Genomic DNA, 25,414 nt, shown 5'->3' with positions numbered 1-25,414 from the left:
TGTTCATCTGAAAGCAGATGGAGGAAATCAGATTTTTAAGGATTTATGAGTTGCAGGAAGAATAATGGCAATTAATAGGAAAACTAGGACTGCTCTTCATCTCTGCATCTGTAACCCAGCCCTGGGCTGCAGGGCTTGCTGGCTCCCTCCTTGTTTCCAGAAGCCAGGCAGGAAGGTGTGAACAAGCAAACAATGGTTTTCATCATTTGGCTCCATTTGCAAAAGCAAAAAGTCCTTTGTGATGTCTCAGAGCTTGCAGGAACAGCACCAGCATCTGCATCTGTCTCTCGTAACTCAGAAGTTACAGACAAGCTCATTCATAGCTCTCGGTTAAAAACGAGCAGTCAGCTATGAAGGGTCTGAGCTATATCATATAATAGCTACATATATAATTTACACTGTATAGCTATATATAAAATAACTTGCTGAACCTTTTTATGAAAAGAAAGCGAGCCTCCCTACTCCCTTCACACTTGGATTGATGCCTCACAGCGCAAACCAGCTCTTCGGATGAAAGGAAAAGGAGGAATTTTTTCACAATGAAATTCATTCTCACCGTGACAGGTTTTTTATTTCCGAACCGTCTTCGCTAAGCAGATGATCCCAGAGTTCCAGCTTAAACCTTCCAGTGACTTGCGAGCATCTCCCTGCACTAAAAACATCACCGCAGTGGTCACCACCTCTCGTTTCTTAGTTTTTTATGACCTACTATATGAAGACCATATGTATATGTATTAAAGTCTGCAACATTTACAGCTAGAACATACAGGAGGACAATCAAATCAGCCAAGCATAAAAATAAGGGAGGCTTAAACATCCTTTGCTCACTTTCCAGGGACAATATACACAGAACAGGCACGGACTGTAAAATCAAAAGGAATTTAAATCAATTTAAAATTCAAACAACCTTTTCTCTTGCCTGCCAGGGGCTCCAGGGACACTAACACGCACAGACTCGCTCTTCTGCATTGTTTCCTCAGGTTTGCATTCTCGCTTTTTAAACTTTGTTTATAAAAGTGATCTGAAATATTGATGATTTACTCAACACTCACATGGTTTTGCTGGGCTGCGGCTGCTTTGGCAGCAATGATGTGTTTGCTTCACACTCCACCTCTTTTCTGCACAAAGTGGAGCAGGAACACACGATTTTTAGACTGGTCTCTATTCCTTCCTACCTTAGCGACTCTTTCATTCACACCATTACAATGTGTAAGGCAAACCAGCAAATTCACAGCAAAATTCTGACTGTCATAACGTCTTGTCGCAGTGCCAAAACAAAGCTGTTCCCACAACGGTTCCTGTCCCTCCATCACTCCCACGGCCCACGCACAAACTGCCCAGGACACCTCGGTGGGGTCTCTTTGCATATCAACCTGTTCCAGAACCTCAAGATACCACCAGCTTTGTCTCCTCAGGAGGGTTCGCAGTTTTCTTAACAGGACGCTACTTAATGAATGGGATACAAATCCGATTAAGGCAAAACAAAATTTAGCTGCTTTATGACATGTTTCTATTAAGCAGAATTTGAAAAATCTGCTTGGGGCACAGGTAAAAGCTTTAGGAACTACAGGTGATACGAACCGCACTTTGGGCAAGCCCTGCACAAGCAGTACCAAAGATATGCTTTGGTAAATATGATCATAAGCCTTGTTAACTCTCACTGCCACAGGACTCGCTCAGCATCACACAGAATTCGAGGCTCTGAACCAGAGCTGGAATCAAAATTGCTGCCAAAGGTCCACCGAGTTTTGAATGTTTCTGCAGCCCAGTCCTACACAAGTGTCTCCATCTCCATCCGGCTTCTCCCACATCCTGTTTGCATTAAGCAGCTTTAACGCTTTACAGAAGCACCACATTACAGACCATAAGCAGAAACACAGATATCCTCGCACGCTTAGAACGCAGATAACATTTACTGTATTCCATAGAGGATCCGGTCTAGGCCAGGTGTAAATACACAGCAGGCACACATCACTCACACCATCAACCTCCTTCTAAGAAAATGGGTTTACAAGCCGTGTTTGGCCTCTGCTGCAGGACTTGTGCTGGCCCCAAGTTTCCTGCACACCTGACCCTCACCTGAGCCTCTCCTGACACCGCCACGAGCACCCAGTGCTATAAATCCCAGTAGGGGAAGAGGTGAATGGCTTCTGTATCAGCACAGTATCATGGATTTCATGATGTCTCCCACTTCTTCTCTCTTTTCCACCACAGGTGGTGATTCAGATCGTTAGTTAGGAAGATTTGTTCGTTTTTGAACCCCCAAAAGGAACTGCAGTGGATACAGCCAGCCTTACATTAGTTATTACCTCTGCTACAATGAAAAGGTTTGTATTTGGAGACAGGGTTAGTAAAAAAACCTCCTCCTTTAAGGATTCAAACCCCCAAGATCCAAAGCACTGTTCTAAACAGGGCATGTTTCATGCAAATGAAAGTTTTCCAAAAGGTCATTGGAAATATAAAATGTAATTAGCCTAAAAACATCAAGTATTTTTAGGCACCACTTGGCCCCAGGTCACCTTACTGTTGTTTGGTTTTTATAATCACAGTTCTTAGTATTTTCCTCCTTTTTGGATGTTATCAGGAAAGAAAAGCTGACGCACTGTTAGAAGGTATCACATTACTCTCCAACAGGTGAGTTAGAGTTACCACCCATGGCTGTGCACTGCTCCACACACGATGATACAGGTAACACAGCTACACTTTTAGTAATAAGGACAGTTTGGTTCTTGTTTTTAAAAGAGCAACATTCTGCTGTCCTATTAAATCCAAATGGTTATTCAAAATTGACAACAGATTTTGCCACAAACACCAATACCCTATTGATAACCACAGCTGCCCCTTCCCGCATCGGCACAGCCCAGGGTACCCACACACACAAGCAGCAGAAACACGGCGCCTCGGGAAAAGCACTTGATCCCAAACACATTTGGACAAATGAAGCAAAACTCACCCAACAGTCCTTGCAAAGGGAGGTTTGAGTGCCCAGCAGAGGTGGGTCAAACAACATGATAAAGTGACTTTATTGACGGTATAGAAATTTATACTTTTGGTTAATAGAAAACTGAAGTCCTAGTCCCTTAATCACAAGCCTGTCATACCCATGCTGGGCCAGTGAATCAGAGTGTTTACGGGTATATGGCTCCAGCAAAAACATGACACACGGTGTCTTTCCACTTTCAAGCTCCTCCTATATGGAGAAAGTTCTAATTATTTGTCTTATCCAAGTATCAAAACTCTGGTCATGTATCAGAACCATTTAGACCGAGTCTCCTCACCCAGCTGCCAACAGCCCTTTGGTCTCTTCTGTTTGATATCATACTTCCCCCTGTTCCACACGTGCCCACCACCTTCTCTCTCAAATGGTTTAATTGATTAATCAAGTTGAACTCAGAGCAATTGTTCTCAACCTGCATTTATCTTGAAGGCTTTTGCTTCTCTATCAGATCCAAGGACTGGCTGCGTGCCCAAACCCGTCTGTCTTCTAATCCCACCAGCTGCTCTCATAAAAGGTTTTACTTCTCCCTACAAACCTTGCTTTGCTGATTCTTCTGTGAGTCACCAAAATGCACTCTGACTGCAAGAAGCTCCAATTCTCACACCGCTGTAACATTCGTAGCATGAAAACCAAGGCATATAAGACCCAGATGAGCAGCTCACTCAATAAATTGGGAGTGTGGCACAGCCAGCCAACCTGTGTTGCAATTGGACCCTTGGTGGCCCTGGATTCAGGTTCTTTGAGCTTTGGGGGCAGCACCGTTCCACCTTTCAGCCATAACAGAAAGGGCTGCAAAGTGACTTCAGTCTTGCTTTTAAGTAAAGATGCATCAACATAAATTATACATCGGGTTTGCCAGAGTCAGTTAATGCATTGCCTTGGTGATGATTTTCCCTGCAATGCAAGGTGCAAGGAGAGGGAACTGTTTTCATTAGGATAACCCATGGATATGTGCTACTTGGGAAGTAGAGTCCCATTGAAACAAACCAAAAATCTCAGAGTGTTTTCTTCAAACATACCCTCGCTATTAGTAGCAGACACTTCGGACTCCATGTATGCAACTGCCATGGGCTACATCTGATAATCTCTTATTTGTATAGCCAGAAAGGGACACATTTTGGTTTATTTCCATGAATATTTCAAAAGCTTTCTCTGGCTGAGAAACAGGAAGCCTCTTCAATAGTCATTCCAATCAAAAGAGTTTGATTTTTGTTGCTTGAATAGAAGGAAAGCTGGGGGGTTTTGTTGTGGGGGTTTCGTTGGGATTTTTGTGGTGGTTTGGGGTTTGGTTTGGTTTGTTTTTTTACTGATTTCCATCTCTTGACAGAACATATTTTAAAACTTATGAATGTGAGCATTGTTTTAAATATTGAAAATATGTAAAAACAGGCCATACATAAAATATGACAGAAAGGAAATTCCATTTTGCTGGAACACTGTTCTGAGCTATGGAAGAGTACAATGCCCAAGCCCTCTGACCACGCATCAGCCACAAAGGGCGCCCCCAATGTCAGATCCTGCCACCGTTTTTCTTGTATGGTTAAAGGAAAAAAAGAATTAAAAAAATTCAATACATTTGCTTCAGCAAGAAATCTTGAGGACAAGGGTGGAGAAACGAGGAAATGCTGTCAAGGCACAAACCCACCCTCAGAATCTTACCAACGTTTAACAGAAGACCTAGAATAGAATAGAATCATTTCGGTTGGAAGAGACCCTCAGGACCATCGAGTCCAGTCATAACCCAACTCCAGCACTAAGCCATGTCCATAAGAACCTGGTCTAAAACCCCTCCAGGGATGGCGACTCCACCACTGCCCTGGGCAGCCTGTTCAACGCCCCACATCCCTTTCCAGGTAGAATTTTTTCCTGATATCCAATCTAAACCTCCCCTGGTTCAACTTGAAGCCCTTTCTTCTCATCCTACCACTTGCTACTTGGGAGAAGAGACCAACCCCTCCATGCTCCAAGCTCCCTTCAGGCAGTTCAGCCAGTGCTCAGCTCTCCCCTCAGCTCCTGTTCTCCAGCTGAGCCCCCAGCTCCCTCAGCCGCTCCCATCACACTTGTGCTCCAGCCCCTCAGCAGCTCTGTCACCTCCTCTGCGCTCTCTCCAGTATTTCAATGTCCTTCTTATGATGAGGGGTCCAAAACTGAGCAGGCTGTTCAAGGTGGGGTCTCACCAGCACCGAGTACAGCAGCACAACCACTCCTCTAGTCCCACTGGCCACACTCCCCTGGTACAAGCCAGGATGCTGTTGGCCTTCCTGGCCACCTGGGCACACATCGGTTATCAATCAACACCCCCAGACCCCTTTCTGCCAGGCAGCTTTCCAGCCACTATTTATCATCACATTTTCCTACAAAGGCCTTGCCTTGTTCCCCTGTGCCTGACTCCTCCGATCCACCCACCCCTCCCTAAACCAGATGCCTCCCAAGTGTCTGGTGCTTCACCCAAACCATGGTAAACAGCTACACCGGAGCAACCCACAGGAAGCGCTTCCACCACGGGCACTTTCACCTCAAGATATTCCACAGCTTTTCATTCCTTTCCTTTCACTTGTAACATTTTTTAGCTAATTGGCTCCAGAATGTATAACCCTGGTGACAGCAGCCTGGCTGTGCAAACAGAAAAGGTGGAGGAGGAGGGGAGGGAAGGCAGAGGAGCTGCCAAGGCTGCCGGCACCATCTTCTGTTCCCAGCACGTTACTGCAGAGCAGCAGCCAGCCCTGGGATGCTGGTCCTGCCCTCGCTCCCCCCGAACCTCCGGGTACCTTCCGCTTCCAAATATCCCGAGACAACTTCGGAGCTTTTATGCAGACTCCAGAAAAAGCAGGAATCCAAACATCAAGTGCAACTAAAAGCAACACATTTGAAAAGGAGAAAATTAAACAGAAGGGGGGTGGGGGGGGAAATGCAATTACAGCCAAAAAAATAAATGTGTTTCACCATTAGCATTGCACAATAAGAAGGTTTGTCAGGCACCGGTTTAGCCTACACATGTTCACATCCGTCAGCATTTCCATGATAAATCCTAATTTTCGCCATTGTTGATCACATTGAACTAAAACTTGGTATGCAAGTTTTTAGCACAGATGCTCAAATAAATTATGCACATTAGTCATTTAACTTTCAGAGCAGCGAAAGAAAGCTGCTTTTTGGTGGGGGAGGGTTGGCTGCAATTTATGACAAGTTGGGGGTTTTTTTGCCTTACACAGCTAAAAAAGACAAGGCAGCTTACTTTTTATTTTGTATTGAACTTTTCAATCCGTATGTCTTTTGTACGGATGATAAAACGTTGACATTAGGAACTAAAAATGCCCTCCCCCCGCCAACAGCTATAACCTTAGAGTATCTCCTCCATTTACTACATTGCACCATGCTCTATACGCTCATATGTGCGTACAAGCAGACACAGAGAATATTAAAATGAAAATAGATAAGGCAAATACCAATAATAGCAGGCTGAAGAAGTCATGCGGTAAAGCTGATGTGATCCAAATGAGAAATTGTTAAACAAGCAATTAGCTACAGAGCCGACCAAAGTTTATGTGCTATATGATCAACTGATTGAGATATTCTAGCCAAGAAAATCTAACAGTATTTTGTGCAGCATTTGAAGTGACACTTCACAGCAGGTGAAGTCCTGCAGAACTCGCATTTACCTTGGGAAAACGTCTCCATGTGTTCTGGCTGTTCCCACTCTCCCCAAAGCACTGCGAAAGCATCGGTCTGGTTTAAATAAACAATATCTAAAGCACCCTAAAATACTTCAGAAAAATCCAGAGTCTTCAATGCCCTTGGCATTAGGGACACTACAGTAGGTATTTGAGTACGCGAACGTAAGACAACAGCAAATTCATACTGAGTTCTGCCACCAAACTTGCCCTGGTTTGTCCTGAAAGCTCCAATGCAGCTCCAGCTTCACAAATCAAGAGACAAACTGGTTCTACACAACCTTGTTTGACTGGTGACGACTCACCGTAAAACACCTCACAGGCACAGTTCAACAGCCACGGCCAGTGTTTTAATTTTAAGATACTATATGGGAAGAAACAAATGTGTATCATGTGCTTTTGAGGGAGAAGGGAGCAAAAACATTCTTAACAGGTACAGATAGGAATTAATGTATTCCATTTGCCTTAAAAATAATGAGGTGCAGAGTAAACGGGATGTATCAAGATGGTTTTGTTCATGGGGTCTTCTGGATCGGCATCTATGAGAAACTCGGGTCACTGTATCAAGTGACTCAGCAGAACCCAAACGACCACGAAGCTCCTCCACAAACCAAGTCCAGGCCGCGTTCTTCTACCTCATCCATGGGACCATCCTTATGATTCAACACCGATTCTATAGCTACCACCAAACTGAAGGGCTCTCCTTGTTTCCAACTCTAGGCTTACACTGCAGAGGCGATGAAAGGCAAATCCCTAAGCGCTGGAAATCCTGAATCACTACAGTTCCCAGAGCTCCACATGAAGCTTGGTGCCAGGCTCAATTCAAGATTCTACATAATAGCGCTAGTTTCAAAGCAGAATATTTTTGTACTGCTGCCTACTGCATGGCTGAGACTATAATTTCTCCCTTTGTATTCATTTCACCAATATACCACGGGCATGGGGCACCCTTCCTTCAGCCCATCGGCCTCATGGAAATCGTTAGTTTGATCATAGCATCTCTCCACCAAAAAGGAAAGGACATGAATAATGAATACAGATAATAAGTTTTTACTTCAAATTACTTCAGTAAGTCTAAATATTCATTCTAGTGTCTGAGAACTCTAGACCAGTATCAACACACATCTATTTCATGTAGGATATTTAGGAACTTCACTCTCATAGAAGTGAGGGATTTATTGTGCAGATGTGAGCCACATTCAGAAGAAACGCCAAGCAGATTCCTCTCTCCGTTACTTTCCATTACAGCTCCGTATTGCAACACGGAGGGTCTGCTGTACAACACACTATCAACTACAATCTACGCTTCCTATCAAATTAACTGGTTATTTTTACACATTTTTCTTCCTGGACACCCAACGTGATGCTGAATCAGCATCTCCAGAGGAGCACTAAGAACAGAGTTAAACAGTTTCTGCCCTTGTTTTTAATCATTAGAAGTGACCAGAGCGCTGACCAGAGGCGTTCGACAGATCCTCCTTCAATGTTCTCCAACAATCACAGTCGAATATAAGGTAAGAAACAAACATTTTTACTGGGTTTGCACTACACAGTTTCCACGGAGCTCCAGGCTGAAGAGACAACACAATTACAGCTCCGTCTGTCCCCTGTAGGTTGTTCTTTAAAAGAAAATATATAGGAAAAGCCTAAACAGAAAAAGAGCCTGGCTCCATGAGCTTCAAAAACCTGGTTTCCCATGGATTTCTCTCTCCAAAGGTCAATATTGACTCGAGTAGACATCCATTTCTCATACCATGAAAATGATACTGATACCAGCATTGCCACAGTATTATCAAATACCACGAGCCTTTGAAGAACTTGATATGGCAGAAATTACGGATGGTGATGTGACTGGGGTATCAGAACAGCCCTCACTCGCTCCCGGTCTCAAAAGCAAAGGTCTGGGCAAGATGCCGTGTATTTTGAATTGGAAACAGAAGGTTTTTGCCTATTTTCTGCTAAGGATTAACTATACGATAGAAACACATACAGAAAAGCTTTGCGTCTACCAAATGAGAGTCACAAATAACCAGATGTTGCTCTGGGAGCTTACTATGTGAATATATTTATTTGGAGAGAGTAGATTGGTCACTTAATGGGACACTATCAACTACTATCTGGTATAAAAATGCATGAAAGATCCATTTTGGAGAACAGAAAAAGCAATATCTACTAGTCATTTCTTCATAATATTCCTCTATAAATGAATGCAGAACCTGCCAGCAGTTAATATTGCCCCGAAGCACTGTGAATAAACATTTGTCTGGTATTAGGTACACGCACACCAGCACATATAAATCAAGGTGCAATGTGCCATATAGATGAACAAGAGAAGGAAAAAAAATCCCTACCTTGTCCTATATTAGACATTAAGTGCTTCTTTTGATCACAAAATAACTCATAAAGCCTATCAAAAAGCCAGCACTTCTCCCTCTGTCAGATAAAAGACATTTCACTGTAATTAAACTTGTGTCCAACTTTCAAGAGATGAGGGGAAGAAGCCTGACAGGCTCTATTTATATTTGTGGCTGACACTCCTTGGACATCCAAGGAAAAGAGAAGATGGGCAATAGATTTACAGCACACTTCTGAGCTAACAGCACTTATGGAGATGGACGGTTCTGAGCTCATCATCATTCATTCATCTTTTTGTTTAATTTTAAACAATCCCTGCTGCCCAGCTCCCAAGTATTTTCTGTTCGGTTTGCAATCCGCGTTCCCCAGCCTTCAACAGTCTCGGTTTTTTATCTCATTTTTAAGTGACAACACACACAGCAGGTTGTTTGGGTAAATCAGCTCTATGTGATTTATATAAATAAAGGTGGTAAACAACCATGTGTCTTCACAGAACTCGGTGAGCACTGGGAGAAGGAAAAGAGTTTTTCAAACATATTCTAGGTATCCCTTTTCACACACGAAACAATATGTCAAAACACATGGCTGGGTTTCTGACACCCGATGATGAGAATAAACCATCAGCTCCTGGATCCCAACACCAGAACCGAAGATTTACTGCTCTTCCTTTTCACTTTGTGTCCTTGTCCTGCTCAGCACCAACTTCACTTCTGCGTTTCCTTGGATGTGACTTCCTACAAGACACCTCAATGGTGCAAGGTCAATATTACACTTGGATAACAAAAGTAGAAAAGAAATTATCGCTTTGGGAGGGGCAAGTAACCAAGACAAAGGACATTTTCATAGCCTGTCTGTCAGAATCAAAGCCAAGATCAAACCATAAGCAGCATCATTCCTTCATCCTGAGCCATCTCAGAGGCCAACAATGCCGAGCAGGGCAGTTTTCCCCTAAATCTCCAGTTCTAGAATGCTTTGCCAGGATTGCATTCAGCAGTCTCTCCAGAGACTCCACACATGCAGATGGGATGCTGCAAAAAGAAATATTTGAGTTTTCTGACTTAAAAATAATAGTGTAACTACTACAGAATTTTTCCATAAGACAAAAGCTTACAAACCGCTTGGCCAGCTCTGGATATTACAAGCTACAACTATCAAGTCTTCTTGAAAAAGTACATTTCAACATACCACACGTATAGCATTCACCATCTGGGGAGAAATATGGTCTTAAATTAACGATGGTTGCACGGTTTCATTTACCCTCTAAGGAAACACCTCTCCTTCCTTCCCTTCTCCTACAGAGCAGAGCAGCTACACTTCCTCCATGCTACCAAGGTGGCCCAAAGCAACCTTTTGAACTTTGAAACCTTTGGATTGTTACCTTTATTCTGCAGTTACAGAGCTCCACGACATTTCCCACTGTTCCTGCTGAAAGCATAGTTTATTTTATTTACACGACTTGCAGCAACCCACTCCACAACGGGGTGAGATCCGTTACGCGCTACCGATGGCACGTGCAGCTCCATTACACAGCAATCCTGAAGCTGCAAAGAGAAGCACGTTGCTCTCTGTGCTTGGCTCAAGAGTGACCTGCTCCTCTTCCTCCATTCTACCACCACAGGAAGGCTTTTCTCCCCAGCAAAAATAAGCTCTGAGGGAGTCTACACAACTCAAACATGTAAACAATCACTGTTAAAAGAAATTGATTTAAACCCACTGTTCAGGAAATTCAGTCCTGTGGTTCTGTGTCTAAAAGCATCGGATGTGAGTGATACAGCAGATATGATACGCATCTGCTTTTGATCGCTGGGAGGCCCCGAGACGCGGCAATCGTGCAATGTACACCGAACACACACAGACCGAGCCTCGGGTCCCCAGCCAGAGCAGCAGGAACACCAGTGCAAAGGCTCATTTGGGATGATGTGGCTTTTCCGTGGTGCGATGACCTCTGCTGCCTTTTTAATGACAGAAACACCAGCTCTAAAAAATATACTGTAATAAATAGAAGAATAAGAGTAAGTTTAGCCTGTTTGGTGAAGCCACATGCATTTGGAAAGTGTTGTTACCACTGTGTTGTGTACCATAACTCTCCATTCTAGATCAACTAAGGGACACTGAGAAGCAGCTGAGCCAGATCTTGTCTCCATTTTACTGAAACGGATGGGACCTTACACAGCAAATTGTTCCCTTGCGACACCTTTTCCATGCCTGGTTTGTTTTCTGAAATCAAGTCCTGCTCATAATGCGCTACATTAGTGATTAAATCCCGCTCCACTACCAAGCATCATCTCCTACCTGAAAGAAAACGGGGCCTATTTGTTAGATTGTGAGACAAACAGTAGCTGACAAGTGTCTATCACAGTCATCAAACAACGTGGGAAAGGTATCATCCCTGGGAATAGAAACCAATAAAACAACTGCAGTATAAAGACTGAAAGAACACCCAGCTTGCAATAAAAAACCCCAAACCTTCCAGGCATTCTTCTCCCTGTGTTTAAAAGCTCACTGATGACCAAAACCAGACACTGATACGCTCAATATCAGCCATTCAGAGAAGAGGCTCAGATCGGCATCTTTAACACCACGCTCAGACCGCTGCTACTAAACTGGATTTGCCCTGGTAAGGCAGGACTATCTGCGATTCTCCACCTCATTGCCAAAGAATAAATTCAGACTTACAATGATGTTCTCTTAAGCATCTACCAAACCATTAATTTTAATGGCGAAAATTAATCAAAGCTTCTTAGGGTGGGCAAAAATTCTTGTGACTCTATAGTTCACATTGCTCCAGACACAACCACTGACTACACACCAGACAAAGCACTCTCAGTATTGAAGACTTAACATATTTCAACTAAGGGCAAAAGAACTTGTAGCTGAAAAAACAATAGAAAACTAAATAAGTGCTGGGTTCAATCACTAGAGGGAGTCACGAGCACATATTAAGTTACTGTAATGCACGGGCCATTCTGAACACAATTATGAAACAAGTGAGAGAAGACCATCAGCTAAATCTGATGCCATTCAGGGAAAAGAGAAAATTAGATTTGCCTCCTTAACAAGGTTTTATTTCCAAAGACTCAAGACCTTCTCCTGGGAACTTTCAAATCATCTGTAATGATAGGTTTTTAAAAACGTATCTTATTGCCTGCATTTGAAGACAGAATAAGGTATGTGACAGAAGCAAGCTGAAATTATCAGTTTTGGAAATGACACACAGCACCGCATCAAGAAAACGTTAGAATCTTAATTTAAGCAGCTTTCCAGCCCATTTCACTTGAAATCAAAAAGTAATCTTAATCATGTTTTTATTTTTCAACTAAATTGGCACGATTACATCCAGCGTGAAGAGGCGCTACCCAAAGGCTGCTTTTCCAGCAGATGCTTCCCCTTGGCCACTAATAAATTTAGAAAAGCATTTATCTGACAAACAAAAAATCAAAATCCATAACTCAGACATCATCATCATTCTTTTATTTGATCATTTGATCAACTGTGGGCTTGAAGATTTGCTTGGTTTATTTTTAATGTATGAAATGTCTTCTTTATATCTATGAGAATTTTTTCCCTCTCCAAATTTCTGAGCAAAACCCACAGAACAATTTGGCCGGGTGCACCCGTGGGAATTCACAGTTGGCTAATGATTGTACGACTGACTAAACCGTTGTGTTAACAACAGCACCACACACGGAGCTTTTAACACCCAGTTTGAATCCTGCCCATCACTGGTAACGCGGAGCCCAGAACGCGATCATCTCTTGAACCACAAATCTACCGCGGAGCTCAGGAGACGCGTGAGCAAACGCAGCCCAAGACAAACCAAGAGTGCTTGTCCAGCGCTCAATTACGCAGTGATTTGACTGGTTTACATTCAATATGTTCACACCAAAGGTTGAAATTCTCCACACTTCCGCTGCTTAGACAAGTCAGCTTATACCTTGGTCATGCAAACAGTTCCAAGAGGTATTGTTTTTAACACCAACGGACAACAGGCTCCTAATATGACAAAATAGAACAGTGTGAAAAGAATCTGTGCAGCAATAATAAGAAGTGCTTTCTTGCATGCTACGGAACCATGTTAAGAAATGCCATGTGTAACCAATGCAGTCTGGAAAGTTAAATTCTGGCAGACGAATTCATTTCCCCCATTAGATATTCACTCCCACACCAGAGCAAAGGCCTAAACACCCTCTGGTTTCAAATACATATCTCATTCTATAAACAGATTGCTCCTCTCAAGCCAAGCAGTACTTTGCCATCAAAACTGCAAACACACTTTTCCATCGCTATCTACACAAACTGGTCCTCTAAGCAGTGAAATCACACCCTCAGGGCTCTTGCTCCCTTCCCATACCCAGACAACTATTTTGCTGTGACATTCCCTTTCCAGGTGAGATGGTCTAGGAAAGCAGCGTATTTCCCCTTGCAAACACTTCAGCTCATAATATAAAGCTGGATAAACTCTTCATCGCATCCTCCCACAGCTCTTCATTTTTTTCTTCTTGCAATGATTTACATAAGCAAAAAACTCTTCATCAACTTGGGAAAGACAGAGGTAGCATAGAAGGCTCCATGGAGTAGCAGGGAAATCTAAAAAGCCATCCTCTCCGGCTGCGGTCCTTGTTTTCTTTCTGTAAGCTATAATACATCAATAGCAATGTCTTGCAACCAGCATCCACTATTGGTATCACTTACCTGTTTGTGATGGTGGAGTTCTGCTCTTTCAGCACAAGCTCCCTTTGCTGCAGGGCCACAATTTGCCTGGAGAGATCATCAGGTGTCCTACATAATTGAAACAAAATAGAAACTTTTAACGAATCATTGGTTAAAATGGTTCCATACACAACCAGCAGACAAAGTGATTTCACCAGGCCAAAGCTGGTGCAGCTCCTTAGAACAACGCCGGGTTACGTGCTGCCCAGCTCTCATCAAAGGCTGTTTTACTAAAGCCATTGCCGGGTGCTGGAATCATCATCCAAGTCACAGCATCTCACCGCTGTCCACTTTAACCCCTGGACCCACCCAAAAGACAGAGTCAGCAACACCTAATCCTTCAAAACGAGCAGCCTGCATAAGCATTCATACCAAATGAAGAGACAGTTCATCACTTCAACACACACACTGGACTGGACATACACAAGAACAGGACCTCATGGCCTCCTCCCCACCCCAGTGCTCAGCACCAGCACACAGGTGAGCACACCTGGTTCTATTTTCATTGCTGCCAAACTACAGTCTCAGTGGAGCACAAGCACAGGATCATTAGCAGGAGGGGAAGAAAATGAGGCAATAAATGTACATGCAGACGGTACAACTGAACAACTCTGGCCACCGCTGAACAACCTCAGAGTGTGGAGGTTCAGCTGCTCACAGGTGACCCAAAGCAGTGTCCCACATCATCACCACTTCAGAGTCCTCCATACAAGCAGTGACCCCAGAGCCATGAGGAAAAAAACCCAACAAAACAACCCATCAGTTCTAGCTAGCATTTCAGATACCACTGATAACCTTTTCTTGTCAAAGAGATCAAAGATTCACACAGATCTGCTTGGAACAGCTCTGTAGTTGACAGGAATAAGCTTATTTTTCCATCAAATCCAATGACAAATTCTTAAAGCTAGTGGAGTGGGATCAAGATAACTCCAACCTGGCAGTCCCAGAAACCACATCAACAGTCTCCATAGGAGATAACTGTGCTTTTTGGAGATTTGCCTTTAAACTGCGACTGTGAGAGATTCAACTCTAAATGAAGGCAGCTTATAAACAACACAAGGTTTTTTTCTCTTGAGCCACCAGACAGGGTTTCCCATCCTAAAAGGGAAGCATCTATATCACATTTCTCAAAGGAAAGGAAGCTGGAAAGGCTATCACAGCATGTACTGGGTACATCCCTTTGCTGCAGCAAAACGCATCCCTCCTGAAGGGGAAGAGGGACCCAAACCTTGAATAGGTTTTTTTCCCCAGGGAGTGAGTGGGAAGCTCATTTTGCAGAAGTGAAACCTGTAGAAACACATCCTGTCAGGTCTCCCAACATGCAAACCAAGGCTTTGCTGTTGCTGGCAGGTGAAATTAAGCCTGGCCAGATTTCACATTGTTCAAATCCAGCCCTGGAATGAGGGCTGCCACTCCAAAAACTGAATAAGTCGATGTGCCTCTAGCTTGACCATTTGGATTTTGACTGAGCCTAGGACTAAAGAAAAGTCATTCATCTGACAACACCGCTTTTTAGTCAACTATTCACATACAGAAAAGGCATCACTTTTTCTCTTTGATCATCTTTCACTTCCAGACAAGTAAAAATGAAACAGCGAGCCGATGCAGACAGGCAGCATTCAACTCTGGCAACCCCATTGCAAAGGTTCCTGCGTTTTCCTTCCAGAACTGCACACCTGTAGCCTTACTCAGAAGAAAATTTTGAAGCCTCTAATACCACTTGTGTTACATGCAAGTCTTAACAGTTGATATATAATAAAAGAGATGGACATGGCCTCCCTCAAAGCCATTTGTCAACACAGGGTGAAACGCTGCGCTCCAAACACATCACGCTCAATGGCCAAGGGAGCTCGGAGAAGAAATCCAGACACCCAGCTGGAGATGGCTTGATTAAAACATCTCAAATTCAAATTCTGGTAGCAGAGACAAGCTAATTTTAAGTTAACATGCACCTGGGTTTTCAAATGTGCTGCAGCACTAGATAACACACTTCAAACTCCAGTAGATGAGCAGGACTCTTATTTTAGACAGTTCCGCGTCTCTTTACTGAGGGCACCAAAGGGCTGGGCATGAGAGCAAACACTGGAGAACTCACTCAGCCCAGACTGATGCAAACCACATCTCCTCATAACCCAAGAGCAAGGGAAAAACAACACTGGTTTCTTGGGATCTCAGCTCTGAAAAGCTCAAATCTAACACTGCACTAACTTTGGTTTCCAAGTTGGTGGACTCGGGTTCTTTCTAATGGTTATAAATGGAAGACTAAATGATAACATGTGCCAGAAAGCGGAAGACAGTTGGTTTGGCGTGCTCCACAATGTCTGCAGGGAAAAAGATTAACAGCAAAAAACCTACAAGCGAAGTCTATAAAATAGTCACAGTTTTATTTCGACATGGGTTCATTAGCTTCTATCTGCAGGAAGCGGAGCTTTGACTCAGATTTTTCTCTATGAACTAAGGAAGTAGGTATCTTTCCATGGTAGCTTCTAACTAGAAAAACAGAGATAAAGGACACTTTTTATTAATGCTGATGAGAAAATTACGTTTCCCTTTCCACTGGACCATCTTTCACCTACTGGAGTCAAAAGAAGCTAAAAACCAGCAAACCCCAGGCAGAAATGGTCTGGGTGTGCGTAGTCTGTTGGGCAAAAAGAAGCTGTAAGTAGACACGTTAATTTCAACATGGACAATTTCTATAAAATTAAATGCCAAGTCAACAAGGCTCTGAAAAATGCAGCTCTAAGCCTCTCATAACGCAAGGGAATACAACAGATTTATCACAAAGACAGTCGGGATCAGGCGGATCTCCTGCCATGTGGAGTGCCGGCCGCCAACACAAGTGTTTGGTCCCTGCATCAATGAAATAATTGCAGAGAGTTTTTAAAACGAACAGTATATTTGCCTCAATTTTTTCCCATTTTCTCAGAAATGCATGCTATAATGTATTAAGGACTGAGACAGAGAACTGAAATTAATCCAACAGTAAAATGAGACAGGATTATAAAAGCCGCAGATTTCTAGTAATGATAGCTACTGACAGGCTTCCAATGGAACACCAGCATCGTCATCTGTTTGGCAACTCAAATCAACAACCAGCTTCCAATCTCAGTTTCAGCAATTGGCAGCTTTAGGTTTATACTTATTGCTGGAGAATGATTTATTGGCACTAGATCTTTTGTTTTAAGTGGAATGGCATAGATATTTAACAGTCCAAGTGAATGGGTACTAACTTTCTCTACAGAAAAGTTCACTTTCTTTAAAACTAAACCATGTCGGTTGATCAGAGGTAAAGACACCCCTTGCACGCACTTTGCCACAAATACCTTTATTGCGAGGTTTCAAACCTGTTTCTGAGGTCTGCATCGCATCCTGATCTCACACAAATTGGCAAAAGCCAAATTTACACAGTTCCAAGTGGCGGAATGAACACCACACGCATAATGAAATTAAATCAGTCAGGCTTTCAATCTGAAGAGAATTGGTCCACTCCCAAAGCGCTGCAGCCAGCCCTCACCGCTGTGAGCAGCCCCTCATCTCACGTGTTCCTGAAAACGATGCCACAGCAAGAAATTTGTCAGCATCTCAACACACACTTAACACGTTCTGGACCAGAGAGCCTTTGTCTGATGGGCTTGCTGTGTATCGTTTTTCCTAAGGCTCCTTATGAAACATTTCACAGTATCACAGAGGTCAGAGGTTGGAAGAGCCCTGGAAAGCTCATCCAGTGCAATCCCCCCATGGAACAGGAACTCCTCCAGCTCCAGAGCCCCAGCTCCCTCAGCCTTTCCTCACACGGGAGATGCTCCACTCCCTTCAGCATCTTGGTGGCTGCGCTGGACTCTCTCCAGCAGTTCCCTGTCCTTCTGGAACTGAGGGGCCACAACTGGACACAATATTCCAGGTGTGGTCTCCCCAGGGCAGAGCAGAGGGGCAGGAGAACCTCTCTGACCTACTGACCACCCCCTTCTAATACACACCAGGTACCATTGGCTTTCCTGGCCACAAGGGTCCAGTGCTGGCTCATGGTCACCCTGCTGTCCACCAGGACCCCCAGGTCCTTTTCCCCTACACTGCTCTCTAATAGGTTATTCCCCAACTAATACTGGATATACTGGATTTGATATGAAAACCAGTAATAAACAGCCAAGAAGTCTGCTTGACAATATAGCTTAACAACACTACCTGAATCACCATTGCTACGGAAGGCAAGTTTGAAACTATCCTTACGTAAACACGTCCCGAACTCCCCTTCTGAAAAGCTGCATCTTTCTGCCCTGCAAACCTCCCGATTCTTTCCCATGTAACAACGGAGCCCGTGGAACCACGACGACAAAGAAAACACACCTAGTTTGCATCAGCCGTGCAAAACCCTGTGAATGAAACACATACAAGAGCATGTTATTAAAACTGAATCATATACTATGTAATTATAAAGATAACGCGAGGAACAAGTGACAAGCGGCTTCCAAAATGCAGGTAAAGATTAAATTACTGACTTCAGCTCCTTTCTCATGAGGAATCACAAGCTGGACAGTTCTTGCTCTGTCCCACCACCTCATCCTGAGAGAGCAGTTCCTTCTGCAATAGCATTTAAGCAAAAATCTAAATAAAAAAACCAAGCAAACAGGAGAATTTGAGCCTAATTTGGATACAAGAGTTCTTTGTGCCCTAAACGGGTAAACGAGGCCAGCGCAGCTCAGCAGCACAGCACAGCACGAGAGGGACAAAACGGCTCTTAACCAAAGCTCTCTGACTTCCTTTGAAGTGCAGATCATTTGAAAAGGAGCCATTTAAAAATGATTTTAGAAAAAAAACCCACTAAAATTGTTTAAAAAAAGTGAAAAATTAACTTAATGGGATGCCCATCCAAGTCACTCAATGACTTCCAAGTGCCCGCTGGCACATTTTTAACAAGGAAAATGGCTTCTGCAATTCTTTATGCCTTTTTTTTAATGCACACGACTGGCATTTCATAGACATTTGCTAGAAACCCCTGTTGAATCATCTTCGTTAAGGATCTGTTACCATTTTGGTATAAACTATGACAGCTACACACTGAGAATCAGGACTCAGTGAGCAGATGAAGATTTTAAATTAAAAATTTGAATATTTTTTTAAATTTATAATTTATTAGAACGTCAAATTCTTCTTACTTCTATAAAATGGTTCAAAACTCCCAGCAAAGGAAGAGGTTTGATCGCATCTGACATTAAAAGTGCAACAAAAAAGTAAAACTAAATAGAAAACCAGGCACTTAGTCAACTCTGTTTGAGGGGCTAAGATCTTCACTTCTGTTTCTTTTTAATTAAACTTGCTTGAAGCTACCAAATAACACACTTAGAATACTGAATTACTCAGAATTACTGATTTTGGGAATTCTGTGGAATTAGTAGCTCTCTATACAGTTTTAACTCAGTATGAATACACAATCACAGATTTTATTGTCGCGACTAAGTCCTATTAAATTGAAGTGAAACATTCCCATGCGCGACATTTTAGGTCAATTCATAAACTGCACTACACTTGAGCATCGTTAACCAGCAGAGGTCGGAGTCAGGAGTCTTCACTACAGTGCTTGTTAGGAGAAGCAGTCCCAGAAAGGGAGGGCACAGCTGCTGCTCCCCCTTCAATCAAAACACATTTCCAGGTTGGTTTTTGGTTGGTTTGTTTTTAAAAAGCAGTCTCCAAAAAGTATAAAATCCAGATTTTTTTCCCTATGTGTTCTTATGTATAAGAAACACAAGAAGATTTTTAAATTGTTGTCTCTCCAAGAAAGACCTTTTCTGCTTTCAAACAAGAATTTAATCATCTTCCGAGACTGGAAAACAACAGCATCTAAAGAACAAAACACAGAACAACAACATGACAGCACCACAAGATTTCTGGAAAGGCACTTTAGTTGTGTTAAATATTTCTGTGTGATTAGAAAGGCTGTGGGATGTCTGTAATAAGGCTTTTCCTGTGCGTCTGAAGCGAGTCCCCCTAACATCCTTTTTGTGTATTTGAGTTCTACAACTGCTTCATCTCCTCTATCTCTGCTTTACAGGACTCCCGCTTATTTCTTAAGCTTCACCAGCCAGTGCAAAAGCCGCTTCGTGTCCGTGATGACTTGACTTCCAAGAAAGTACAGCAAACAACAATAATCACAACAGCAAATACACGCTTCCCAAAATACAGCAGCATCGAGCCCTTAAGTTTAATGTGGTCATATTAACTCAGAGTTCATATCAGAAAACTGCAGCTCACTCAAACACATCACCGACCTGGGCACCGAGCTGGGCTCCTCTTCACCAGACCGAAGGAAAACGTTGCAACTGAAATCTGGTGTCCTGGTCCGGAATGTCAGAGTTAAGCTACACAGCAGCGCTTCTCTTGCCAAAAAAGCCCCTTCAAGCTCCTGTCCAGGTGGTTCCCCCTATTTGTCAATGTTTTCATGCCTACGTCCTCCGTTTCTATTGCTAACTATGTTAAGTAAACCATACGTTAAGGAATCTGCTACAACACAACGCTCACAAAAATAAATTCTCAAAATTCCATAGGCAATTAGGACACACTTAGTGTTTTGTAACACTTTGATTAAACTGTTTTGAAGAGTAGTCATTTCTCTTTATTCATTCAAGGTGTTAAGAGCTGTCAAAACCCATACTGATTTAAAGGACAACTGAAGCTATCAACCATAAGAGCCGTACCCTAAACCTTTCGTTTCTTAACTTGTGAAGCAGTCAAATATCAGCATGCAACACCATTTTTGAGTGCCATCCTAGTAAGTTAATCCTAAACCACAAGTGTAAACCCTAGCTTTTTGCCTCGTCCAGTCTCTTGTTTCGGGATCACATCGTTTCCCACTGAGTTCGTTTCCCATTCAGAGCCTGTAGCTCTGCTCCCGGTTTTAACAAAGCCACAGACACGTGAGCTTGGTGCCCGTGACCCCTCGCCGGCTCAGGCGTCCCCGCTAACCAAGCACATTGCTCACTCAGCTGTCCGCAAGCTGGCAAGCGAGCTTAAGTTTGGGAAAACGAATTACACATGTCCCCAGACACATGTAAATAAAACGAAGACATTTCAGATTTACAGTGCTGCCTTCAAACCCTCTTCCCCCAGCTCAGGGAGGATTAGAAAGGACTTCAAAGAAGCCCGAGTTCCAATTAAAACACTGTGACCACCCCGGGGATGCAAAAATATGCCTCTGATTAGCGAGATGCGCTCTTTGAACTGTTTAGCTAAAAAAAGCTTTCAGAACTTTAAACAAATGCAGTAGCTCTCGTACTTTTTTTTTTGAAAGTTTCTAAAAATTTAATATTCAAAGTGAAGGACGAATAACGTTTCAGACCGAAAGCTTTATGGAAGCCCATTAACATCAGCTCTAGGCATCTACTAACAAATATGAGACATAGCAAGACCTAAACATTGCAGTCCCAGTACAAAGCAGATGACCCAAGTCATTAAAACAGAAGAACCCCAAGAGTGCCATTGCTGCACAGTGGTGCTGGCACCCCAATATTACAGAAAGATGGTGCAAAAATCCCCCCTCTCCCTCCATCAGTCCCATCTCATATTGAAATCCTGCTTTCTCTCCTTAACATCCAAATCTCTCAAGCCACACATATAGAGCACCTCATATGCAAGTCCTTTGAGACAGTGTGACAATAAAAGTTGCCCTCAGCTTTGGCAATAAACTCAGCTTTTAAATAAAAAGCTCTTCCTATGCTTCCCACAGAAAACGAAACAAAAAAGCCAACTCAGCCCATCCCATCAGTCTCTCATTCCCCAAAGCAGAGCTGGATTACATAGTAGGAGTTTTAACATCAAGAAGAATGATGAACATTAGGAACGAATGCTGGGAAAATAACTGAGTCTTAGAGCATGCCAAAGCAGTCAGAGCTAAGTGGATATAACAAACCTGCCTGTGAAAGCCAAACCCCAACCGCCATCATCCATAAATAACGAATAATTAACGTCAGAAGCAAACAGAAGCAGACTTTAAGACTTGTTCAGAGAAAGTGGAACTGCTATAGTGTAATCACATTAAAGATGTAAACAGCAGCATTTCGGCGACTCCTGTTCTGTTGCCAGCTCGCTCTCCCAAACGGGTACGTGAGCTCAGCGCCTGCAGGGCTCAGAGCGGCCAAAAGCGATGACGAATTCCCAGCGGCTTTGCCACCGGCTCCTGTGACCGGGATTATAAGGACCGGACTGGTGTCACAAGCACTTCGACATCATCTTGGCTTAACACTATCATCAAGTTTTAGTCATGTTCGGCGCCTGAAGCTACAGGGGGAGGCACAAATTAGACGATAAACAGTTTCTAAAATTTGAAATGTATTGACAGAAGAGAAAAAGCTCCTATTCTCTGCATTAAAAGAAGCAAACATCCTTTTTTCACCCCACTTTGCCATCCTTCCTTGCATGCACATTTATCTCCAAGATCTTATTTCACCATGCTGTGCAATACAACACACAGGACCACCCACAACCAGTTACTTTTCCTTTGGAGAATGGAAGATACAGAACCAAGCAGACAACAATAAAGAGATAAAACCCATCCTGCTAGAAGCCTTCACAACGTCTGCCCCACTGGGGATCTCCAGGATCCGCAGCTTCTGGGTTCTGCTCGTTGCATTGACTGCAGATTTGTACAACAGCTCCACACTTGAGGAAAAGGCGCATCAGATACTCTGAACTCTTCAGATTCTGCTTCCAGATTCCTCCCCCCTCTGCTGAACCACAGCTCCCCTCACAAAACTTCCCACTTTAGAGGCATCTCAAAGAAACAGCTCCAGAATTAAGCATTTCTTGTAGAACTTCATATCTCCCCTACATTTCGTAATTACCCTTTGCAAGACAGGGTTAAAATAAAAAACACAAAGGTATATTGAAAACAGTCCCTCTGCTCAAAAGTAGCTCTGCAAATGCAAATGCTTACACAACACTTGGCCGCATGCTGAGCATTTACTCTTCGCAGAGTCACGTATCACGTCCAGGATTTCTGAATTGCCAAAATGCTTTTTTTCTACCATATCTACTATAATTTTTTAACAAGAAAAAAAATATCTGCACACAGCATAGGAGAGAGAGAAATACCCTTAAAATGTTGGAACTAACGCTTATGCATGCAAAGCGCTTTCTGTAACCCTGCGTAAGAGGATGACCGACCCCACCCAAGAAGCCATATCTTTAAGTTCTACCTTTCATGTAAGGAAAATAACTTTTCAATCAGTGTAGGAAAGGTTCAACAGTATGAGCCTCCCATGAAACCAACGCCTCCCTGCACAGGCATCTGCTGCCCCTCCGCACCTGCTCCCCAAAGCTGAAGTTGGCCAAGCAGCCACATCCTCCACTGGCACCTTTTCCATAGAGAACCACTGTCCAAACCCTGAGGGAACGGGCACAGAGAGAGATTCAAACATATCCTACAAAGAAACTTTTTACTTCAAAGCCAGGGAACGATACAAACAATCACAAATCCCATGTGCACGTTCACCACAGTCTGTAAAACCATCCAATTTTTATCAAGCTTAAAATGAATGTTCTCAGATCCAACTTCTCGGAAAGGAGAAATGAGAGCTGCCTATTGATTTTGTAGCAGGGCTACCTCGGAAAAAAGAGGAAGAATATAATAGTTGAAATAAATGTTGCCTCCCCATATCCTCCCTTCAGAAAGCACAAAGGCTTTAAATACATGAAACCAGCTCAACTGTATAGTTACCCTCTGAAAGGCCATCAATTACATAAATTGGGCTGTGTGGCAGAGAGGAATAAAAATTAGACAGGGTCAAACCAGCTCTGGAATTAATTTGGGGGGGAGAGGGTATATTTCAAAAGAGGGAGGGTTTTTATCCTCGCCTCCCCTCCTACTCCCTCACTCTCCAGCAATTGTCATGGCCCAAGGAGACAGCAGGAGATTTCATTAATAAATTTATTTCAACTTTCTTTTCAATGGTGCTAAAAATGTATGCAAATCCATTCATAATTAGGTTTAAAAATTCCATTTCATGGGATAATCAGACTTCAAAAAACTCAATTTTAGTTTTAATCAGATTTTAACATGGATATTAAGTCCATTTCGTTCGGAAGAGGGAGAAACACTGAATTTAACATAAAATGTATTCAAGCTTAGCCCTGGGAGATAATTAAATAAAATTAATTTGGCAAGGGTTGTCTGTAAATGGAAACGCTCCAGACAGCGGAGCACGTTTCTGAAGGAAACAAAAGCAGTTCATTACTGTCCAAACAGATACAAAGCTTATTGTTCAGATAGAAGGGAACCGCAGCTCTTCCACAACAGCCAGACAGCCCGAGCCCTCGAGCTGTCTCCGGCCAGCACAGCGCTTCGGGAGGAGGAGAAGGTGGTTATTGCCCTCTCGGTTCAGCTCAGTCCCTTAACCCCCCCAGCACAGCAAGGATAGAAAACGCAATGGGCAGCACACACAAACCTAACGATTCCAAATTATCGAGCACAGAAAAGGATAAGAAACAACCTAGTGAGAGACGGCTCTGTAAAACTATGAAAACCCAGATGCAATTTGAGGCTGAGAGCATCTGGATTCTTGTCGGATACAATTCCATCAAATTCCATGTAGTGACTTAGTCCCTGCACCATAGATCTGAATCCTGGTTTAACGCCAAAAGCATCCTGTTCTCCCTGACAAAAGCCATGGACTGATAGAGACGCTAAAACTTTGGTAAACATCCTTCTGATGTTTCAATTCCCAAGAGCCAAATACTTATTTTGTAGCCCTTACAGTCTTAGACACAAAAGTGCTGTTCTTATAATACTGTATATTACTCTATATTACCAGATTTGTCTGACATGTAATTACTAACATTATATGGTACTAGAAACTGTCCATGAAAGCATGTTCTGGCAAATATTTAACCAACTTACAGCATGAAAACATTCAACAGAAGGGCTGAATCTAAAGCGAAGTTAAGGGTTTAATGTGTGTCCTTCAAACTTTTCCCCAACATGGGACACTCGGAAGACTCAGCTGGACGGGTGCTGGGCCAGCTTGTCTAGACTGGGCTTTGCCAAAAAAGGACCAGATGGTCCTGGAGGTCTCTTTCAACCCAGTATTCTATGATTCCATGAAACTCCACTCATGCAGACACACCACTGTTGGAAAGAATAGCACAGGATACAAGAAACAGACAAATATTCTAGTTATCTTAAATCTCTAAATACACTCAAAAGACTGACATTGAAAAATAGCACCTTTGGCTTTAGCAGCTATCATAAGCCACATAGACAGGAGCACAAATATTTTCCACAAACCATGTCTACCCAACTGGAAAAAAAAAACCCTAATGCAGAACACTTTTTCACTCTTCCTCTCCACCAGCCTTTCAAATCTATCAGTTATTACTAAGTGCCAATTGCATCTCCCCTTGCCAGCCGCTTGCAGACAGGCGAGCCGACAGGTGTTTGTCACCTTGACAAGCAGGCCAGCTCTCCAGAAGGCAGATGATGTCTTTGCCAAAGTCACACTGGAAACCGTCAGGCCTAAATGAAAGGTTTGTCACACAACAGGCCTGATGCCATCAGCCTTGGCTGCTAAATTTGCAGCAAACCACCTGAAGCCACAAAGCTTTAACTCTGGGAACAAAAAGAGCAGAGAGTCAGAAATGCTATTTGCAAATATACCAGCAAAACTGAGTAAAAATCATTTATAACTAGGTTAAA

General features: G+C 43.0%; 1 protein-coding gene across 6 annotated transcripts in view; it reads right to left on the bottom strand.

Annotated features, from left to right (window-relative positions):
* Positions 1-25,414, bottom strand: part of MAD1L1 (mitotic arrest deficient 1 like 1) — a 343,378-nt gene that overhangs the window by 294,553 nt on the left and 23,411 nt on the right. For all 6 annotated transcript variants that reach the window (XM_071814987.1, XM_065850520.2, XM_071814988.1 and 3 more), the window contains exon 11: positions 13,717-13,803. In XM_071814987.1, the coding sequence (XP_071671088.1) occupies positions 13,717-13,803 (87 nt within the window). The remainder of the gene's footprint in view (positions 1-13,716; positions 13,804-25,414) is intronic.

This window comes from Patagioenas fasciata, chromosome 15, assembly GCF_037038585.1.
Source record: "Patagioenas fasciata isolate bPatFas1 chromosome 15, bPatFas1.hap1, whole genome shotgun sequence".
Classification (NCBI taxonomy): domain Eukaryota; kingdom Metazoa; phylum Chordata; class Aves; order Columbiformes; family Columbidae; genus Patagioenas; species Patagioenas fasciata.
This window is presented reverse-complemented; position numbering and strand designations above follow the sequence as displayed.